At 42.3% G+C, this 22,886-nt stretch overlaps 1 protein-coding gene across 2 annotated transcripts in view; it reads right to left on the bottom strand.

Annotated features, from left to right (window-relative positions):
• Nucleotides 1-17,087: 17,087 nt before the first annotated feature.
• Nucleotides 17,088-22,886, bottom strand: part of LOC139382366 (RNA-binding protein Nova-1-like) — a 61,917-nt gene continuing 56,118 nt past the window's right edge. The window contains exon 5 of one of the 2 annotated variants that reach the window (XM_071126362.1): nucleotides 17,088-22,546. In XM_071126362.1, the coding sequence (XP_070982463.1) occupies nucleotides 21,518-22,546 (1,029 nt within the window). In that variant the 3' untranslated portion in view covers nucleotides 17,088-21,517. The remainder of the gene's footprint in view (nucleotides 22,547-22,886) is intronic. The other variant, XM_071126363.1, reaches the window with a different exon arrangement.

Consider the following 22,886-nt stretch of genomic DNA (forward strand, 5'->3'; position numbering starts at 1 on the left):
ACAGCTGATGAAACTGGGTTTGCACAACCGAAGAATTTCGGCACAAACTGTCATAAACCGTCTCAGGGAAGCTCATCTGCTTGCTCGTCGTCCTCACTAGGGTCTTGACATAACTGTAGTTAGGAGTTATAACCGACTTCAATGGGCAAATGCTCACTTTCAATGGCCGCTGGAGAAGTGTGCCCTTCACGGATGACTCACTGTTTCGACTGTACCGGGCAGATGGCTTGTATGGCGTTATGTGGGCAAGCGGTTTGCTGATGTCAACGTTGTGAACAGAGTGCCCGATAGTGGCGGTGGGGTTATGGTATGGGAAGGTGTATATTAAGGAAGATGAACACAGTTGCCTTTTATCAATGGCAATTTGAATGCACAGAGATACCGTGACTAGATCCTTAGGCCCATTGTCGTGGCATTCATCCGCCGCCATCACCTCATGTTTCAATATGATATTGCATGGCCCCATGTTGCAAGGGTATGTACACAATTCCTGGAAGCTGAAAATGTCCCAGTTCTTCCTTGGCCTATGTACTCACCAGGCATGTCACCCATTAAGCATGTTTGGGATGCTCTGGATCAACATGTACAACAGCGTGCTCCAGTTCACGCCAATATCCAGCTACTTCGCACAGCCATTGAATAGGAGTGGGACAACATTCCACAGGCCACAATTAACCGCCTGATCAACTCTATGCGAAGAAGATGTGTCGCTCTGCATGAGGCAAATGTTGGTCACACCAGATACTGACTGGTTTTCTGATCCACGCCCCTACCTTTTGTTTTAAGTTATCTGTTACCAACAGATGCATATCTGTATTCCCAGTCATATGAAATACATAGATTAGGGCCTAAGGAATTTATTTAAATTCACTGATTTCCTTATATGAACTGTAACTCAGTCAAATCTTTAAAATTGTTGAATGTTGCGTTTATATCTTTGTTCAGTGTAGTTAATTTATCCTCAATGCTACCATTAACTATTGATTCTGCTGCAGTCCTGCAATACTCTGGCTCCACAGGCAGATAGCGCTGTGGTACAGTGGTTCTTCCCTGGTTACCGGACACAGATTCGGTGGGTTGCCTCTGCCTGCTCTCACTCTGCACTGGAGTGTGGTCCTGTTTTCTAATGAGTTCAGAGACACCTCTGGTGCTATCCGACTCAATGTCTGTACTTTCCTCCCACTACACTACATGTATGCATCACTTACTCACTGCAAGGCTGTGGCAGAGCCGCTTTTCCCTCTCTTTTCAGACACATTATTGTATTTTTGAAGGTTGCATTTGGTTGGTTTGATTTTGTGAGTAAAATATTGTTGAATATCCATAAAACATAAAACACATTTTTAAAAATGGTATAAAAGGTTATGTTTTTTTATTTTTTTTATTTAAACTATTTTGTTCCTGAATAACTAAAAAACGTGCATGGAAATTCTAATCAGAATTACAGCAGCTGCAATTTTGTAGCTCTGGTATGGAGAGAATAGAACTTTGATGTTGGATCTTATGCGATATTTCTATGTATTCACACATTGCACGTGCAATGTGTGTCTGTGTGTGTGTGTTAGGGATCTGCTTCAGGTATGGTGCTGCAGATAACTTGGCTCCTAGCTAGTGGGTTACACAACAGGTCAACAGCAGAACATTGACTCCTGTTCTGTGGGTGTCTCTTACACCACCACTGCCCACCTTTGCTGTCTCACGGGCTAACAGATTTAACCATGACTGGTTATTTGTCCGTTTCCATTTGATCCACTTGAGGAGAGCAGTCGTTGTCCTCCAGCAACAAACCATTCTGGTGCTTGTGTCTTCCTCCACATTGTGCACACGGTCATTAGTGTTCAGTGGATTAGCCATAGGGTCACCAGGTCAAGTCACAGCTGGGACAATGAGGCCCTCAAGTGAAGCACCTGGACGTGAAACAGAATTCTAGTAGAATTCTTAGTATGTTCCCCTCTATCTCTATGCGTTGATGTATTGTTTCATGGGGATGTTTTTGCTATATGCGCTGCAGGTAGCTTGAACAGTAATTGCTGTCTGGTGAAGCAGATTAATAATTGAATGCAGTCTGAAGTTAAGATACAACGTGTCCAGACTGCAGAGCAGGATTGGGCCTTGCGCTCCCCAACCGATGTAAATGATAAGATTTGAGGGGAGGGAGAGGGGAGCGACTAGTGGGGGTAATGCATTGGAGAACCAATCTCACCGGCTGTACCCACCCCCTCCTTCTCTTCCCCCCTCTTCCCTCTTCCCTCCCCATCACTGCAGCGATTCCCTCTCCCCCTCTCCCTCTGTAGTGCTCTCCTTTTCAACCAGCGCTCTCTAGCCAGCCTGCTGCAATGTGAGGGTTTCCATGGCAACGCAGACCTGCCAAGGACCATGGTGCTCTGCTCTGTGGTAATGGAGAGAGAGAGAAAGCGCGAGAGGGGTTCGACTCATCAATGTATTATACGTGAGCTCCACCACTTTGGGCATGCTAAGATTGGTGTCTCGGAAAGCTGCAGTCCCCCTCTGCTTTCCTCTCTGTCCTTTTCTTTCCAAGCCCATAACACTCAGCATTTGACAGGGATTAAAGTGCATAGATCGATGCAGAGAGAAATGGTCCATTGGTTTAAGGATGACAGTGAAATTGGTCTGTGTCGCTAAATGTAATGAGAATTGGCATTGCGTTCTGGCGTTGTTTGCCCTTGGATGAATAAGTGCCTCCCTGACATTGCTTTGGCTGCAGGAGAGCGCCTCCAAAACAAGCTCCTACCACACCAGCAACTTCATTGCATACTAATGCCTTAACATGACGCACACTCAGCCCTCCCATTCAAAGAGCTGAAATATGTCATTGAACCGAACAGGCTGAGGCCGCCTCTGCAATCTAGAAGAAACACGATACAGAAGTACGTCATCTTTAAAAGTGTTGAATACACATTGTGCTCAGAATGATAAGACGTACTGTCAATGGAGACTAACCTTGTACCGTTGATCAGGTGGACGAGGGTTTGGGAAGCTGTCGCTGATGATGTTTGGGGTCTTTTCTTCTCCTGGGCTTCATGTTGATTTGAATGGGCTCCTCTTGTCTACTTCTACTTCTTTTCTGTTGAATGTTACTTGAAGAACTGAACACCATGAACGTGCTGTGCCTATTGGTGCTTGAGGGAAAAGCATTCAGCACAAATGGCTATCTAATGTAGATAAGCGTGTAGATAATTGATGATTGTAGATAAAGTGATGGAAAAACAATGTATTTACTTTTGATATTAGCCATTCAAATGAACAAAACTTCAATGGGGAATGGTCTGCACTGAGGAAAATCTGTTGCTATGCACTAAGTCAAGTCAGACATATGCTATGAAAGCAGCCCGAGCTGTCTTTGCAGCCAGTCTCCATGACAACCTCAATGCTATTTCCCTCATTGTTGTCTTGGACCAGCGTTAGACATCCTGAAAGCGTTTCTTGGACCCTAATTCGTAAAAGCCTGGATCTCCTTCTATGGGCTTGCATGTATTCTTAGTCGTTATTCCCAGGTGGCAGTGTAGACTTTTGGAGGAACAAGACAGCAGAGAGAGACAGCAGTCCCCTCGGGGAGAGAAAAGTCCTTGCTTTGACCTTCACAGTCGCAGGGAAGAAGGAGCAGTGAGCAGTTCAAACATCCCCGTAGCCCATACACTGGAGACTAAGACTCCTAAAAATCAACCTTGGTGATACTACATTGTCTGCATGCTGTGCCGTGCCACTAAACACTGTGGCATTAGCCATATAATACTGAAGATCATTCCCTCCTTCACTCCAACATATGAATTTCAACTAGTTCCATGTCAGTGGCGTTTAAACATTTCACATGTATGGTATGGAATGTGTATGTGTACTGTACACCCTAAGACACATTATGGCATAGAATATACATAATATTGGTGGGATGTTAAAACATTCAGTAAATATTGAATATGGACAGTAATGCGGGTTACTTTTATTCGAGAATGACGTCATTGACTTCAATGCAGTGAAATAGATCACATAACAACAGTCAATTGTAACCGTAATTCCTCCATTAATTCAGCGTGGACTGCACAGCTGATCTGTCTGTGCAGCTGGACAAGCTGTGCAGGTTAAGTGCTTTGCTCAAGGGCAGAGCAGCACTATCTCCTCCTGGGACTTCACAAGGACCAGATGACACCATACCTTAGTGAGTCCTTAATAATGTATCAACTCACTGTCTCTAATGCAGTCGGACTGGCATCATTTGCGATCTTTCAAGACTTCATAGTATCTCATTTAACAGAAGGAATCAAACAAACATTGTTAGCAGAAATGTGTGCTATACTATTTAATGTACCACTTCATACAGTTGAAGTCAAAAGTTTACATGCACCTTAGCCAAATACATGTAAACTGAGTTTTTCACAATTCCTGGCATTTAATCAAAGTAAATTTTACCTGTTTTAGGCCAGTTAGGATCACCACTTTATTTTAAGAATGTGAAATGTCAGAATAATAGTAGAGAGAATGATTTATTTCAGCTGTTATTTCTTTCATTACATTCCCAGTGGGTCAGAAGTTTACATTCACTCAATTAGTATTTGGTAGCATTGCTTTTAAATTGTTTAACTTGGGTCAAACGTTTCAGGTAGCCTTCCACAAGCTTCCCACAATAATTTGGGTGATTTTTTGCCAAGTCCTCCTGACAGAACTGGTGTAACTGAGTCAGGTTTGTAGGCCTCCTTGCTCACACACGCTTTTTCAGTTCTGCCCACAAATATTCTATATGGTTGAGGTCAGGGCTTTGTGATGGCCACTCCAATACCTTGACTTCGCTGTCCTTAAGCCATTTTGCCATAACTTTGGAAGTATGCTTGGGGTCATTGTCCATTTGGCAGACCCATTTGCGACCAAGCATTAACTTTAACTGATGTCTTGAGATGTTGCTTCAATATATCCATATAATTTTCCTTTCTCATGAAGCAATCTATTTTGTGAAGTGCACCAGTCCCTCCTGCAGCAAAGCACCCCCACAACATGATGCTGCCACCCCCGTGCTTCACGGTTGGGATGGTGTTCTTCGGCTTGCAAGCCGCCCCCTTTTTCAACCGAACATAACGATGGTCACTATGGCCAAACAGTTTGATTTTTGTTTCAGACCATAGACCATAGAACATTTCTCCAAAAAGTATGATCTTTGTCCCCATGTGCAGTTACAAACCGTGGTCTCGCTTTTTTATGGCCGTTTTGGAGCAGTGGCTTCTTCCTTGCTGAGCAGCCTTTCAGGTTATGTCGATATAGGACTCGTTTTACTGTGGATATAGATACTTTACCTGTTTCCTCCAGCATCTTCACAAGGTCCTTTGCTGTTGTTCTGGGATTGATTTGCACTTTCGCACCAAAGTACATTAATCTCTAGGAGACAGAACGCATCTCCTTCCTGAGCGGTATGACGCCTGCGTGGTCCCATGGTGTTTATACTTTCGTACTATTGTTTGTACAGATGAAAGTGGTATCTTCAGGCATTTGTAAATTGCTCCCATTGATGAACCAGACTTGTGGAGGTCTACAATTTTTTTCTGAGGTCTTGGATGATTTCTTTTGATTTTCCCATGATGCCAAGCAAAGAGGCACTGAGCTTGAAGGTAGGCATTGAAATACATCCACAGGTACACCTCCAATTGACTCAAATGATGTCAATTAGCCTATCAGAAGCTTCTAAAGCCATGACATCATTTTCAGGAATTTTCCAAGCTCTTTAAAGGCATAGTCAATTTAGTGTATGTAAACTTCTGACCCACTGGAATTGTAATACAGTGAATTATAAATGAAATAACCTGTCTGTAAACAATTGTTGAAAAAATGACTTGTGTCATGCACAAAGTAGATGTCCTAACCGACTTGCCGAAAATATAGTTTGTTAAGAAGAAATTTGTGGAGTGGTTGAAAAACGAGTCTGACTCCAACCTAAGTGTATGTAAACTTCCGACTTCAACTGTATATAGCCCTACAAAAGGATTGTATATTTTGCACAACATCCTTATTTTTAGCAGTGTAGCTAATTCAACCTTGTATAAATTGTCATACCAACACAATGTGTTTTAGAAGTGGATGAGATTTGTTTGTGTGTGTGTGCTGTGGACAGTTTTGTCTCTCTGTGTGGCCTGGGGGACCGTCGTTTTGTCAGAGGCCAGGTTTCAGGGGCCAGGGCGCTGGATGAGGAGCACGTAACCTGTCGAAGAGGGCCACCGCTGCCCCTGCCAACCCTGCTGTGCACCCATCTGCCACTGGGCAGCAATATGCCCACACGGCTCCATCTGTCCAGTACCCCCCCCTCCCCCCCCTCCCCCCCACACACACACACACACACTTACATGTCTTCACCCACCGTCTCCATTTTTTTTAGGGGTGAACTAGATACATGGGGAAGCAGCGGAGGAAAATGGGTCACGGGTGCTTTGTATACCTCCTCCATGTGTATGGTTTAACCTTCAAGTACTTGCTGCTGTCACTGGAACCGTGGACAGGCATTTTATATGACTCAAAGTGGAAATCCTGATGTGTGATCCAATTACAAATATGGCAGAGGCTTTTTCCCCCTGCCATTTTCAGTATTACAGTATGCATGAAGCTTGAGCCAGAGTTTTTGGTTCAGAATAGTATCAAATTAGAGTTAAGTGGGTCAAGATTGCAGTAGGCTAATTTCCTTCCTTAAATAATCACTGATTAGTCCTGGATATTAACACATTAGTGGTCCTACAATCAGAGAGTACTCCATGCATGTTAGTATGATAGTAGAAAAAATGTATCTCGGCTGAAACTCGACTTCCACCCATTATGAGTTCTCAGAAAGCAGGCTCAATAATCTGAGTTATGTAAAACAGGATTATGTCTACTGCAAGTATTGCATAAATACCCCTGTCATTCTAAATTCTCTGTGTGGTGTTCATCCATTATTTTGTAATACAAAGGTGACCCTTCAATCCTCAGCCTTAAAAGTCAGTTTAGTTGACAATTGATCTATTTTGATAAGTCATTTTTCTGCCAGATGTCGATTGTCTAACCGTTATGTTTTGTCTTGGTCTTTGGGAGGAATAAACAGCAGACGTTTCGTTTTCCTGCCTATTTTATCCGATTAGATTAGTCTGACTTACTGAATGGCCATAAAGCCTATACTAACTCGGAGGGGTTCAGTCCAAAAGGGATAGTATCAAGGTCATTAATCCACTATTCATTGTGTACTACTTAATGTGTCTAGTCTAGGACCTTCCCCAGTTGAATAATGTCTTACCTTTTGTACTTTCTTCAACCTTTACCTTCTTGTCCCCTGTGTTCCTCTGTATGACCATTCTCGGACTCCCTGTTCTTCCCCTGTGTGCCTGCTCTAAGGCTAAAGTAGCAGCTCCTTACCCATCAGCCCACGGGGTAAAATCCACAACTGCCTTCGTCTGTCTCAAACTGGGCCAAGTTATTTGGATCTCCCCTGGCTTCTCCCTTATGGTTCGTTGGCATGTTGCAGAATCTTCCATCTCCGGCCGCCTAAGTGTCAGGCCAGGGCTCCTTAGAAAGGTCAAATATGTTTGTGTTTCCCGCGGCCTGAAAAATACTAATGTGTGCCTTTAGGGTTAAAGCCATCCTTGGAATGTCTCCGGGTGGCGGGTGTACAGTATAAGTCTGTAGCAAGACAGGAAGTCAGGCGTCAGGTGAGATGAGTGGTCGGTTGGTGTCAAAGGACTTTGAATTTCACCATGCAGTCTGTATCGACCAGTGTAGAGTACCTAAGAGTACCCTGCTGTCTCTGTAAGGAAATCACAGTGTTGCACCTCTGTGATCGATTAGCAAGCCCTGGCTGGAACTCATTAACCATAAGCAAATGGGTGAGTCAGTGTACGTTTAATATACCTGTCTGCCTTGTTTTGTAATTGTTCAAATGAGCTGTATAACACACATTGTTGGGACAATGACTATACATGGCACAGCTATGGTTGATAATCAATTATGTGAGCATTTAGTATGCAGTTCCCTTGGGATAATGTAATGAAATGAAGTATCATTTACAAAGACAGTTAAGGACCATACAAACATTAACTATAGAAAAGCTATTGTACAGACGGAAGTGATGGCATTGTCGCATCCCTCTAGCACCCCCCCCCCCCCCCCCCCCCCCACACACACACACACCATCATCGGTTGGCAAATTATATGCACCCAAAAAACATTTCCATTATGCAAACCCACCCACAACCCACCCACAACCCACCCACAACCCACCCAGGCTCAGAATTCTCTTGGTATGCTGTACTGTCACCCACTTCATTTCCCTGTAGGATCATGTTGATACTAACCACACAGAGACAGTTCACATATAGGATATTGGAATAATACAGCAGGCACTGCTTAGGCTTCCCTTGTATACCGTAGAAAATGTATTTATTAAAGCATATGCTCGAAAACTGAAAACAACAACTGCAAGATTGCAGAACATATCATGTACCATAAAATTGATAAAGGAATCACTGTACACGCTACAGTGTTTTAAAATCACAGCTTTTGCATCGCAATTTAAACGTAATTATTCTAACTTGTATTTATACACATAATAATCAAACATGAATTACATTTAAAGTACTTTTTGGAATAGTTAAGAATGTAATGCGTTTCTTATTTTAAACATAGTCTGTAATGTTGGTTAGAAATATCACAACAGCAACAACAAAAATAAACATACAAAAACATACAATCATTGTTCAGTATTTTGCTTATCTGACTGGCATAAATTATTAAATCAATTTGATTTAAAGAGAATGATAAACCAGATGGAATAAATACAGATTTTGGTCTGTATAATAAATGTTCTGAAATATAATCTATAAACTGGCCGTGAAGCAAAGTATCATAATTATAAGATCATTGGCTACACCTGTCATTGCATAGGCCCCGCCCTCATACAAATTTAACTACCTGTGGAACAGCCTATTACACTTTCAGGCTAGTAAGTTCAATGCCTATGTAATGTAAAGTGTTGCCAAAGGACAATAGGCAGTTTCCACTTTATTTGCTTAGGATGTTGGAATCATTGTTGCTAGTCAAATATGGACAGCTCTTGTACCAGTGCAGATGGCAAGTTTAAGTGGGAGAGGTCCGTTGAGGTTTTCTTCAACCTTGGGGTTTGTTGTAGCTCGGTGGTTTTAAGCTCATTTCCAGGTCCAGGAATTTGATATCACTTTCTTAATGATGGATACTTGTTAAATGCATAGAAGGTACATGCAAATGGTAGACAGCAACAATTGAATGCTGAAAAACAAGTGTGGATTTAGTTACAAGATTTCAGTCTTATGACAGTCTACAATTTGTATCTTCCTCAATCAAAGACAAAGTATTAGTTTCCTAGACAAACATGCAATAAGTAGATGAAAACATTCAAGAAATAACCCAAATATTGACCTGAGTCCTTGTAAAAGTGCGAAAATTTCGGTATAACTGTTAGAACACAAACTTGGTCTTACGCTGGCAGTCGAAATACAAATTGCATTCTGTTTGTCAAAAATATACATTCCAATTTCAAATGTAATTAAATTACAAATAATCTCCTTTATCAGCCGATACTTTAAAATCTGATGTAGTCTATAATTAAACATTTGTCTTCCCTAATTTTTATACAAAATATTGCATTAAAAATACATTTATCTATTGATTCAAGCAGAGGTAGGGTGAAATTGTCATTCAATGTCTCTGTAGCCATGTTCATTTTTTTGTCAAAATTGTATCTTTAATTCTTGGTCAGAACTTTCTCTTAACTCTTGGTCAAAATATCTCATAAGGGAACAAATCTCAAACATTGGCTGTTTGCATTATTATTCTTATCCTCTGTATCAACCTGTGCCTGGAATAGCCAAGCACAAGAGAATAGAAATGAGCTTCCATGGAATTCAATTAGGCAGTATAGCACTGTGATTTGCCAAGGATTAGGTGCTTGTGTATTTTTCAAATTCAAAACATCTGCTGTTTATTCTGGCAAATGCATAGCCCCCTTACCAGCGACCTAGGTAACAGAGCAGTAGGGTGTGGGTGGACACGGGTGTGCTGTTGCGGACAGGAATCTGAACAGCTACATACAGTAGGTCTGGCGATGGGACTAATGCTACTGTACTGTAGCCACAGTCAAAGCAGGTCCGGTTTACAGTCTGATTGTGCAAAACGCAGGTAAAAAAGAATTATTAGCAACACATTTTTGTACACATCAATTACTATATGTGTAATGTAGCACCCCCCCCCCCCCCCCACCCCCCACCCCACCCCCCACCGTCTATCCTACCTCTCCTATCTAACTTTCCGAATGGAACTAGGGAATTCCATGGAACAGCCGGTCTGGGATTTACAGGGATTCTTGGGATGAACAAGGGAATGGAAAAAGAGCAGCTAGGAGGAGAAGGAAAATCAATGTCGCCTCAGGCAGGAGAGATGCACAATTAGCAGGATTGGCAGCATTGGCGAAGATGAAACACAAGCTGTCCTACCACCAATCCAGTCCAACTGGCAGGAGAGATAGATGGGAGGTATATGGAGGAGCCTAATCTGTCATTGTAGCGGCTTCACCAGATGCCCAGAGGTTTCACGGAAAACACAAGCCACAAATGGGGCTTACAGGGATTGAGTAGTATTCCGTACAGTGAATAATACAGTGAAAACGCACCCTTTAAAGGGATAGTTCACCCAAATTCCAAAAATGAAACGTTGGTTTCCTTACCTTGTAAGCAGTCTATGGACAAGGTATGACAGCAATCAATGCTTTGGTTTGGTTTCCCTAGCACTGTTTCAATACGCTAACGTTTTTGAATTTGTAGCACAAATCCCATTCAAGTCATTTTTTGCGCATCCTTTTCGAAACATACACTATCTTTCTGGCCATTTTGAGCCTGTAATCGAACCCACAAATGCTGATTCTCCAGATACTCAACTAGTCTATAAAAGGCTAGTTTTATTGCTTCATTAATCAGAACAACAGTTTTCAGCTGTGCTAACATAATTGCAAAAGGGTTTTCTAATGATCAATTAGCCTTTGAAAATGATACACTTGGATTAGCTAACACAACGTGCCATTGGAACACAGTAGTGATGGTTGCTGATAACGGGTCCCTGTACGCCTATGTAGATATTCCATAAAAAATCTTTCAAAAACAAGGACATTTCTAAGTGACCCTAAACTTTTGAACGGTGGTGTATATGTGACTTTGTTGAGCTTCACAATCAATTTTAAAGACCTTGGATGATTTGGACATGATGAGTGAAAAATGCTAATACTGGTCCCATGACTGGAATGGGATTTGTGCCGCAAATGCTAAAACGTAAAGCATGGATTGCTGTCACACTTTGTCCATAGACTGCATACAGGGTAAGGAAACCAATGTGTAATGTTGTAATTTGGGTGAGCAATCCCTTTTAGGTTCAGTTATTCTCCATGAATCTCAGAACTCACCTCCTTTCAGTTCATTGACGCTCTGGAATGACTACAAAGCTATCAAGGACACAAAACAAACACACCTACTGCAGTGCCTAACAAAAGGTGCATCAAAGCTCTGACATTGCTCTATTACGAAAGCTCAGGGGCTCATTACAACTTTTGGCTTCATATTGTACCATAACGTTATTTTAGCTGCCTTACAAATTGCCTCGATTTAATGACTTGGGAGGTGTGTGCAGTAAACCATGAACTCTGCTTCATTCTGAACCTTGGAGGTACTTCTTTAATGTACGGAAGGTTTGTGAGACAGGTTTGGTTTTCAGACCGTGCCGTGAATGTTGATAAACCTGGGGACTCTGCTGTGCTGCAGGTCAATAAACCAATAGCCAATGCATGGAGAGGTCTAAGCCCATTGGCCAGAAGTTGCTTGGATCTGCCTACATCCACAGATCCTGATAGGTTGGCTGTGGAGACATGGTGAATGCGGGGGGTGGTGTTTGCTGGTTGGATGAACTGGTTGGTGCACAGTGATAGTGGGAGGATGAAAATGTCAAAGAGCAACATAGCCTCCATCTTGATTGTGTAATTTCTATTGTATTGGGTGTACTGGATGAGGTGAGACGAGTCCCAACCTTTCCGATCGTCTCATAACCTGATTGCTATGCTGCTTGTTCAGCAAAAGCATGGTAATGTCCAACATTGTCATTCATGTCCTCCTTAAATACCTAAACCTTCTTGAAATATTATTTCTGCCTCGGGTAAACATGTGTGTTTGTGAAACACCACAATATCATGTGCAACGTTGTATTACAGGACAAGGGGTGTTTAACTTACCTCTTTTGGGGTTTGGTTATAGTAAGAACTGTATTCTGTCCAATATCAACTGTTTTTCAAGCACCTCTTTGAGTATTAACATGGTAAACCATTGTGTGGGCCTTGATGAATTAATTAGTAAGACTAATGATGTCTACCTGACAATTAGCTTCAATGGTTTATTTGACCCATTATTACCATGTACAAATGAACAAAACCGTTACAACATTTTGCATTCATTGGTCCAAAACCTCTCCTGATGGTGACATTAACACGGACACCAACGTTTGTTTTATTATTAGCGTCTAAATGTTGCACTAATTTGACAATGTACCATCCATTCTAACAGTTCAAAAAAAGATGTTTTCATTGCAAAAAAATTGTACCATGCAATGATTCATAATTACATTAACTCATGTCACACAAATTGTTGTTGAAATGTCATCATTTTGCAATACGTATAATTTTTTTTTGTCCTACACATTCCTTTTCAACAGCGTTGGTCTCATTTAGGTTGTAAACAATACAGCATTTGCTTGCTCCTTTAAGTGGGTGCACATCATCCCTCAGAATAATTGCTAAGCAACCATTAACATGAGCATTGGAAATCATCGTCGTCTTTGGGCTCCATAGAAATCATTAGGGCAGAATAAAGTGGGACAACCGCAGAAGGCAGGATATAAAGGGAGATCAAGGAGACACCCTGAGAATCACTATTTCTCTGTCTGTCTATCCTCTTGTTTTTAGACGAATGGGCCTGGCCCCGGCAGCTAGAGAGGATGGTTGAGTATCATGTGGGAAGCAGGTTGACTTGCAACGCGCTCCTTTTGGAAACATGGAGGAGACATGTTAATGTGGATCTGGTCGAGTAGTATATTATCGATGGAGAACATCACATGGTGATGACGTGTGGTAAGGGATGACTCAGGGATAGGGTAGTGGTGGAGAGTGGTTGGGTGGGAGGGTTATGAACGATAGAGTCGGCTCAGGTCACATGATGAAGTTCCAGCTATAACGTCAGGGGATTCCATTGGTGAATGGAAGCCCTCCAGGTTTTAGCTTTGGTGGACATTGGACAGAACACCCACCCACCAAGGCTCAGACAGCAGCCTTTCCATTCACACACTCTCTCCCTCATACACACACACACACACGCACTCACATACACACACGCCACTCATACCATATGGCCCCGCCCCCAGACCAAGCACATGGTTTCAGGCACAAACTTGCAATGTGTTACTTGGATGAGACTGAGTGTAGTGGGAGGTGAAGAATAAGACAACAGAAGACAGGTGATGCTAAAATGAACATTTATAATGACTGTTGTTGCTGTCGGAAAATAATAATCCTTAAAAAAAGATTAAATATATATTAGCACTAGATTGCTGACTTCACTGGTAATCCACAAGTCAATAAACACAACTCACTACTTTTTTTTACTTTTTTTTTTACAAACACAATGCTACAATTACATTAAATATTCAATACTCTTTAAGTCAGTTAATGAATGGTGTTAAAAGCAACCACTAAAATACTAAAAAACAAAACAATAATTCACCTTTCCAGTCATTCCCTTTTTCTTGTTGTGTTGTCATTTATTAATAGTATATAATAGATTGAAAATAAATAGCTCATGAAGTGTTATCAGAAAATGAGGCTGGCAGCATAAAGCATTGTGAGTGGAGCCCAAAGCTAAGCAATGATATGGTCAGTCCAGTCTAGCTGTGTCAAATGAATACTTTCAGTCTTCTTCGATCTACTAAACCCACTGACCGAGATATGTCTCAGTTGGCACTACGGGCACCTTTGTCATGTTGGCATTTACATTCAGCAACGCCCACCTACAATATGCCCAATTAACATAATCCTAGTTATAAACGATATCACTTTTACTCTATTGCACTAAAGAGGGCTCAACTTCCTTTTTGTCGACACAGGTTTTCCCTAGTCTTGTGTGTCCCACATCTAGTGTAAGGTGCCGAGTCTAGCAAGTTCTCCACATTGATATGTTCTTCCAACTACCAAGCATTTACAATAACTACGACTCACACTAAGCAAAACGAAACCACCAACGAATACAGCTACGGTAGCAAATGTAAACAATTCTATCATGAGGATGATTTTCAGCTCCAGAACTGAATTCTCTTTTGCGTTTTTACATCCTTTTATCTAAGTGGAGCTAGCATGGAAATAAACAACAACAAATACAGCAGGTCACACCAATGTCAATACAACAAGCTACTGTAGCAGAACAAATGAGTAGATGTATGGGGTGCGTCTTTCTCTTCCTCTTTCCACTAGGTGGGTTTTATGCTGCCGGCCCCATTCTGTTGAACACGCCTCTCTTTACAGCTCAACAAAATCTGACAAAAATATTTACAATGAGAGAAAAATGAAATTGTGGAGAAACAGTTGTTTAGTTTTTTTGTTGTTGTTGTTTGTCTGTATTTTTTTGTGTGGATGATTTTTCATTCTTTATCTCTGAGAATTGCCCCAGTGATGAGAAACAAGCAAAAAAAAATCCAATCATTTCAACTAGAATTGCACAGTCTCAAATAGTTTTGGTGATGGAATGGAGATTTAAGTCCAAACAGTTTGATGAACATAGAAGGGGAGGAAGAAGGTCAATAAAGTTCATGAGGGGTGAAAAGTTCAAAGTTCAGAAGACAGAGGATGGCTGCGCAGCTGACGATTACACTCCTCACACCATTCTGAGTGTGGTTTAATGTTAAAGAAAAAGAATCGTCATTAGAAATGGATTTTTTTATTTTTTCCCATCGAAAATCAAATGGAGAGACTTGGGGAGTGAGGAGAGTGACAAGTGCCCCCAACACTATGGCACACAATCAATGATGTCCTGGAGGTTGAAGAGATGGTAGAGAATTAGGAAAAGCAGTTTATGAGAGGTAGCCAGCCTTTACCGGGTTAATCCAGGTCTGCTTTTAGCTCAGGGTTTTTTTTTTGATCTGTTTCTTTTGGGTAATGTTGAGGCGTCATGACTGACATCATGTTATGGAGGAACATGCTGGCTTCATGGGTGCGTCCAATGGATGTCCAACATACAAGAAAACTCAAAAAGTTTGGAATGGTACTGTTTTTGTTTTGGCACTCGGGAGAAACTCGAGGAGGAGGAGGAGGAGGAGGAGGAGGGGGGGTTTGGTGGTGTGGCGGGATCGGAGCAGAAGTGTGGGGGAGTGGTTGGAAAAGGGGGGCAGTGAAAGTGCAAAAAGGAGAAAAGGGGGAGTAAACAGGGTACATATGAATGGCATTTTGTTATAATTGGTCTAGGTTAGAGAGCATAGTACAAATAAAAAACAGGAAAACAATAAAGAGGAACTGAACAGTGATATGACAAATGCAGTCTAAAATTGCTGGTGCTTCGATGGGGTACAAGCTCAAGAGTGGGACCCTGGGTTCCGTGAATGTCTGGCTAAGGGTGGTGGGGGTGGGTGTGAGCGAGGAGGGCGGGGGTTGGGGCATTGTGAGGTTTTGGAGTTGAGCACTAATAGCCACACACCTACTGAAAAGCAATGATGTCACCTACAGCAGGTGAACCATAAGTTTGCATTCCTCTGCACATCACAGAACAGATCTGTTCACCCAGCACATGGAGACGACACCACGATGCTGACCTACTGCAGACACACATACACGGGAGAGCCAGACAATAGCACATGCACAGCTGTACAATAAGGTACCACACTAATGCACAAACCCCCATCTCAGCTTACTCTACAGGGCTATACAGTATACCTCATGCTGACATTGTATTGCAACTGAGGCATCGCTAGGAACAGGGATGTCAATTTGGTTAAAGTTTAGACTGAGTGTCCCTTTTTGACACTGTTATTAAAAGCTTCAGAAATATACATAAGTCCAAATTCTGTGTTAAGTGAGGAAAAGCTATGTTTTCTTGTGGCTGACCAGCTTTTGTCATTTACAATCCCCTTTTGAGCATGCCAACACCATTCGGTTGTCTAATGGTGAAACTGAATGACAGTTGGGCAATGGACAACATGGGGAATATTGGCAATATATATATGTTTTTTTCGTAGAAAGTGTAATTATGTAATGAGACCAAATTCAGTGATTATAGAGTCAAACACACGTTTGTCCCAAATTCTGGAGAGAGACCCAGGATTTTGAGAAATTCAAAAGCTGAACAGCAACAGAGTGTGAAAAATCATGGTGCCTAGGCACATCAAAATACTTTTCCTAGTTTCCTTTCAGGAGATGGGGGTTTAAATGAGAAAGCTGTCTAAATGAGAAATATAAAGTGCATATTTACATTAAGACAAGAGATCAAGCTCAGAGGGAGCCGAAAGGGTAAACAGATGGTTAGAATGACACTAGGGCCAGATCTGGCCTTACCTGATGTTAGTTATTCACACAAAACACATGGACACTCAAGCCCTGAAGTCATGATCGAAGAGTGATATGCAAACTTATGCAGAGGTGAGTACACTCCTGGACAATATATCCATATCTATGTAAAAAGCATTCAAATTCATTCAGGATTAAATATTTCCGTTTTAGAGTTTTAGTAAAAGAAGCACAACCAGCAAAAAAAACAAATTGCTTCATGTTTGATTAAACGTTTGTTCCTATCTCTCTAAGAATGTTTTAATGCCTAGACAAAGTTCTCACAAAATACTCATCCAGTCATACAATCTAATTATATTGTGGCCTTGCTCTACTGGACGATGTCCCTGCATGTTCTTAGTGAAAACAACACAGGTTTGAAATTGTGTCACTGAAAATGAAAAGGCTTTTCCATTGTTGGCATGCAACGATTTGTCTTCAAAATGAAGAATACACACCGGGCCAAAAATGTTGTACGATATTTTTTTTCTAAATTTTTTTTGTTGTCCACGCTTCACTTTGATATCATGCAATATAGACGTGCAAAAAAGATAACATCTATCTCCACAAAATACATTTTCAGAACTATAAAAGGCTGTATTAAGAATGTTAATATCATGTGTATCATTAACCATGCTAATCTATCTCTACGTTGATTCTTCTGGCCCCGGCGTCTAAGTACTGTAATATTCAAGGAATTCTGGATTACTAGCTAACAAGATGGCTCCCTTCCTCCACAATCCCTTATTTCATGTCATATGGTAAGTAAAGGGGGAATTAAAAGTTGAACTAAAACCTTTTTTTTTTCATCGATTTTTACTCAACAACAAAAAAGTCACTTGTACCATTTCCTTCTATTTACAATTATAAATATGGTTCGTTTGGCACTTATCACATTTTTTTTCTTATAAAAGTATGTTTCCTTTCATGTAATGTTTTTTAAATCACGCGCATTTTCAGTTTCAGTCTTTAAAGATCTATTTTGGCACAGGTTTATTTGTTGAGTTTGTTTTTACAGTAATTATTATCTTATCGGCATGTATAGCATTTAGTACATCTCTGGGAACTACAACATCCTGCTAAACGACCAATCAGATATGTTTTAACTTTATTTTTAGTACATCACTTATTAAATAGCAGCAATTTCACAAAAAAAAAAAATCGTAATTATGTAAATCTATTCAACATCTAGGTAAATCCTAAGCTTTTACAACGGACAGAACGAAAAGACAATACAAGGACAACATGCTACTACGTATATTGCTTCCAGTACTCATCACATTTTATCTAGATCCCCTAAATTACAAACCAGCCAAAAATGGACAACCTAAAACCCCATCAACATGGGGTAATTTAATTTGAATTAAATAAAAAGATAACAAAGCCGTGCTTTGACAAACTTTGTTGGCACCTTCCCGTGATCTCCAACTACAGGTATTTGATATTGTTCTATTTGATATCATTCACATTGATTTGTCACAGTTGTAGTATCGCTTATATCCAGTAATTTCTGTCATTTCTTAATGATTTCAACAAGCAGTATTTCCCTTATTCTACTCGCAATCTATGTAAATGTGTTTATGAATGTACTGTATGTATCTGGGCATGTGTACCAAATGTAGCATAATGTTTTCACTCCTATCACTAACATACAGAATAAGATATGGTTTCAAACCACTGGCCAGGGGATTGACAGAATGAATTCAGATAGTAGCTCTCTCTCTCTTAGTTGCCTGGTTGCAGGTTCTCTTTCTTACTTCCTCTGCCACCTACTAATTTGTTCTCACTGCTGCTGGTAAAATGGTCACTAACTAGACTCTAATGCTCAGCTCTACAACCAAGGGAACTCTGTCCTCTCTACCCTCATAGCATTAAGAGACTCAGACAGTCATTGTTTTGGAGTAGTTGTGGTCTGGAAGGGCAAGCAGACATGCATCGCAACACCAGACACTATCACCCATGGAGAGATGTGAGAGGGGGGCTCTGGGTTGATGTGTAAGAATGGGGTGCACGAAGGTACAAGGGTTGGGGGGGTGAGGAAAGTGGATGGTATTAGATGGAAATAAAGAAGCCTCCTTACCAATCTGTCGAGATACGCGCTTCACTGTCGCTCCAATAGACAATAGAGAAAACGTTCCAATGGCGAATACTAGTGAGAGCTCACCATTGGATAGATTTCCTTTACATTACAGTGTCTAAATGTCCAATTGGGGAGATAGGTTCCCAAAGATACCCACAGACCAAGTTAGATTGTCCCCCCCCCCCCTCCTTTGGCATTTTAGAAGTAATCACATTTAGGTTAGCCTGCCATTTTCAGTTAGCTAACAGAATACATCAATTTAAACTTTTTATGAAAACAGCAAATATGAAAAGGGAAGTCGGACGATTAGAGTATCTTAAAAAAAAAGAGCAACCCGGTCAAAATTGGGATAAAACTCCACATACCTCCAACTGTTGTCTTTGAATAGCAAAAGCTGAACATGCACACCTACCACTCCCCCCCCCCCCCCCCCAATCCCATCCTCCAAATAGAGACCGTTTCTACAACCACATTACTTTCAATGCCAAACTGAGTCAAAGCGCATCCAAAGCCTCAATCCAGGATCCCGGTCTCAACGTAGTGTTTAGAAACATGAATACTCTTTCCTCGTCTTGCATATCTAACTGAGAACTGATATTGTATGCAAATAGAGTTTTGTTCATGAGATATGATTACCGTAGTTGCCTGGTATTTTCATGTGTACATTTTCCCTGACATAATAATAACAACGCATATGCCTGTGACCAAGCTCCTACAGCACACAGCCCTGACCTCATGGGCAGAGAAAAAGATACCCACACTTCACAGTGCATTAAGATGGACTTCAGTGTACTCCGATTGCAAAAAAAACCAAAACAAGATAAAACAAACCAAAACATCTTTAGCAGCTTATAGGTTAGTGGGTAGTATCCATTGCAGGGAGTGTGTAGTGGGAGGTCCCTACAGTTTTCCAAAATCAGAATAACCCACAACCATTAGACTTGTAGTTAACGCCCAACAGACCGTACCACCTTACATTCCCCCCGTTCATCGTGGACAGAAGAACACTGCTTGATAAGAGCAAGTATTAGGGAAAACTACTTCTAAATATGAACTACCTTGAAATAGATCTGTTTGCAATGAGACGGGGCCTGGCAATCTGGTTGGACCCTAGTGAGATCGTTCCAACTATCAACTTTCTCATCTTCAGTGTTTGTATTTTTCAGTAGTATGTACGTATCCTGGCGGGGCCACCACCTCTAGGTTCTAAGTGCTCTTGTTCCTAGTGTCTCGCCTGGCCTGTCTAGACAGTTAGAGTTAGAGTGCCACAGGCAGAAGAGCAGCGCTCGCTGGATATCTCAGTGGAGACGGCTATGGCCCTCCAGTCCCAACAAGACTTTGGCTTTTCACAATGTTGAGGGACACAGGCTAAGCTGGAGAGAGAGGAGATAAATCTGAGCTCACACAACATTGAAACAACTTCGGGGGTTGACGTTATTAGAGAACTTTGTTCCTGCAAGAATGTGAACGCTGCTCTTGGGCCTGTTGTGCAAGTGGCATTTTTCATTGTGCAGCTATGTATGTATATAGAGACTAGTCTGCTTGATTTCACCGTAATCTGCCATGTAGATATGTTATAATCCTTTTTAGCACTGACATGGCATCAGAGGGTTTGTGTGTGTGTGTGTGTTTAATGTGAATATTTACTGTCCTGCTCTTTGCTGGATATCAAAGCTAACCCTTCCTCTTCGTCATCACTGTAGTGGTCCCTACGGTGCAGTTTTTACTGGACTTAAATAAGACATACTGTATATTACACTACGTGACATACTATTAAATCCACTTAAATTAAACAAATCAAATCAAAAATAGTCTTTACATTCATGTCAACCTGAATTCACAGATTAAAAAAAAACAAGGAAAATACCGAACTTTATGGGTGAAATCATATGAATAAATAATGATGATGATATCTATAATAATCTTAATAATAATCATAATATCAGACTGCAAACTTTGTTGAGAAAAATGCCCCAACCTCTATATGTACTCTTGCGCTACGCTAGAATTCTGACCCAATGAGATGCACCACGCGTCTCTGCCTTCGTCCTACATACGAAACACGAGCATCCCATATATAAATACGGAGCGTGGCATAGCATGCATCTGGCTAAATCAGAACCTAAGGCGTGAGGCAATAGGAATAGGAGGGCACATCTCTCAACCTCCTTTGCCCAAAACAGGGGGGGGGGGGGGGGGCTGTGAGAGGGGCGAGGGATGGGGGAAAGGAGGGGGATGTCATCAACTACAGGGATTTTCCTTAGATCTCAAACCAAGCACTTGTTTGCAGTCTTCTCAGACCCTTGTAGGGGGAGGGTGAAAAGTGTGTGGGGGGGGGGGGGGGCAGGGTAAGGGGCAAATTGAAACTGAAGGCAAATCTGAAGAAAAAAAATCTGTGAGCTACACAGGAATGGGGGTGGGGGTGGGGAAGGGGCTGATTCCATGGGGGTCGGCCCCCAGTACCCCCACCGCCCCCCTTTTCCAAACTGCAGCGCGGCAGCATGCCAGTTTAAAATCGCATTCACCACTGTCCGGAGAATACCCAAACAAACAAAATAACAAAAAAACAAAACAATAAAAAATCCCGAAAGATCAAGACTTAAGTAATAAAACCGTATTTACATTTTACACCTTATTTTCATTTGTATTCCGCATTACACTTTCTCCTCTCTCCGAGCAAATTCTTTGCGTCACATCATTTTTACAATACTGAAACACGAAAAAACGTGTGAACGATTCCTTCCAACATTCTTGCTCTCCTCTCCCTTTCTCTCTCACTTTGCATTACTCCCCAAGCCCCCACTCGTTTTCCTCCATTCCATTCCCTTTTTCTAGCCCACCTTCTGTGGGTTGGTGGCGCGCACACCCTGCTCATACGTGATCCGTTGGCTGATCAGATACTGAGCTGCCTGCGTTGACGCCGGAGAGCCGGTTATGGTAACTTTACGGTTCCGGGTGCCGGGAATGAACTCTCCCTTTTTGGAGATCTGGATCCGGGCTCCAGTCAGCTCCTGGTACTCCACTAGCGTTTTCCCTCCTTTCCCCAAGATGGCTCCTACCAGGTTTTCGGGAACAGCGATCTCCACCACGTCCTTTGCCCCCTCCTGCATTTGCTTCTCAGTGGCCATCAGGGATTGTGCCATCAGCGGGGATGAGGCGCTCAGGTAGCCGTTGGTGGCCCCAGTGGCCGCGGCCAGCGAGCCCAGGGTGAAGCCTCCCAGGGAGGCGGCCTGGTGGCCTGCGCTGGTGGAAGCATCGCTGGCATAGGATGCCAGGAGGTTTGCAGCGGCAGCCGCGGCGGGGTTAGCGCTAGCAGCTACGGCGGCCAGGACTCCTGAGGCTGCCGCGGGGTTGAGCCCCAGGCCCAGGGAGTTGGTGTTGTAGCCGTAGCTGGCTAACGTGTTGAGGGCCGAGGTGATGGTCAGGAGGTCGTTGCCTGAGAAGCTGGGACCCATGGTGGTGGGGAAGCCGCCCATACTCTGCATGGTGGCCTGACCCAGGAGGCTGGAGGCTGTGGCAGCGGCGGCAGCAGCAGCAGCGGGGTTCACCTCGGCTGAGTTGGCGTAGGGGGAGCCGGTGGGGTTGGAGTTGGCCACAGGGCCAGAGATGTTGGAGTAGCTGATGTTGAGGCAGCTGCTGCTCTGGGGGTCCTCCTGGATCTTCTGAACAATGATCTCCACGGCTTTACGGTTCTGCTCGGGCTCTCCGCTAATGGTGACCACGCGCTCCTGCAGGTTGATGCCCTCTGGTTTTTGGGAGAGCTGCACCCAGGCGCCTGACTGCTCCATGACGGCCTTGACTGTGGCTCCACCTTTACCAATGATCAGACCTGCTGTGCTGTTTGGTACTATCAGCTTGGCCTGGGGAGAGGAGCAGAGAGAGAAGACATAGAGATGGTTACTGCACTGATTTCACACTGCCTTAACATTGTATCTCTACATGACAGAAGTGTGATATCAATTGAATAGAGGAAGGGACTGGGCGAGGGAACGGAATAAAAGAGATAACCAAGATAATAACTTGAAACAACCCAGAACAATAGAGAAGGGCGTAAGATAACAAACAAAGAGTACGAATAGGGAGTATGTTAGAAATAACTGGCAGACAGAGAAAAAGAGAGTGAATCGAGCTTGAAATAAAGGGGGCTAGAAAAAGGGAATAGAAGTATAAAAATGGTTATATTCTCCAGATCTTGTTTCA

Source organism: Oncorhynchus clarkii, chromosome 24, assembly GCF_045791955.1.
Source record: "Oncorhynchus clarkii lewisi isolate Uvic-CL-2024 chromosome 24, UVic_Ocla_1.0, whole genome shotgun sequence".
Lineage (NCBI taxonomy): Eukaryota > Metazoa > Chordata > Actinopteri > Salmoniformes > Salmonidae > Oncorhynchus > Oncorhynchus clarkii.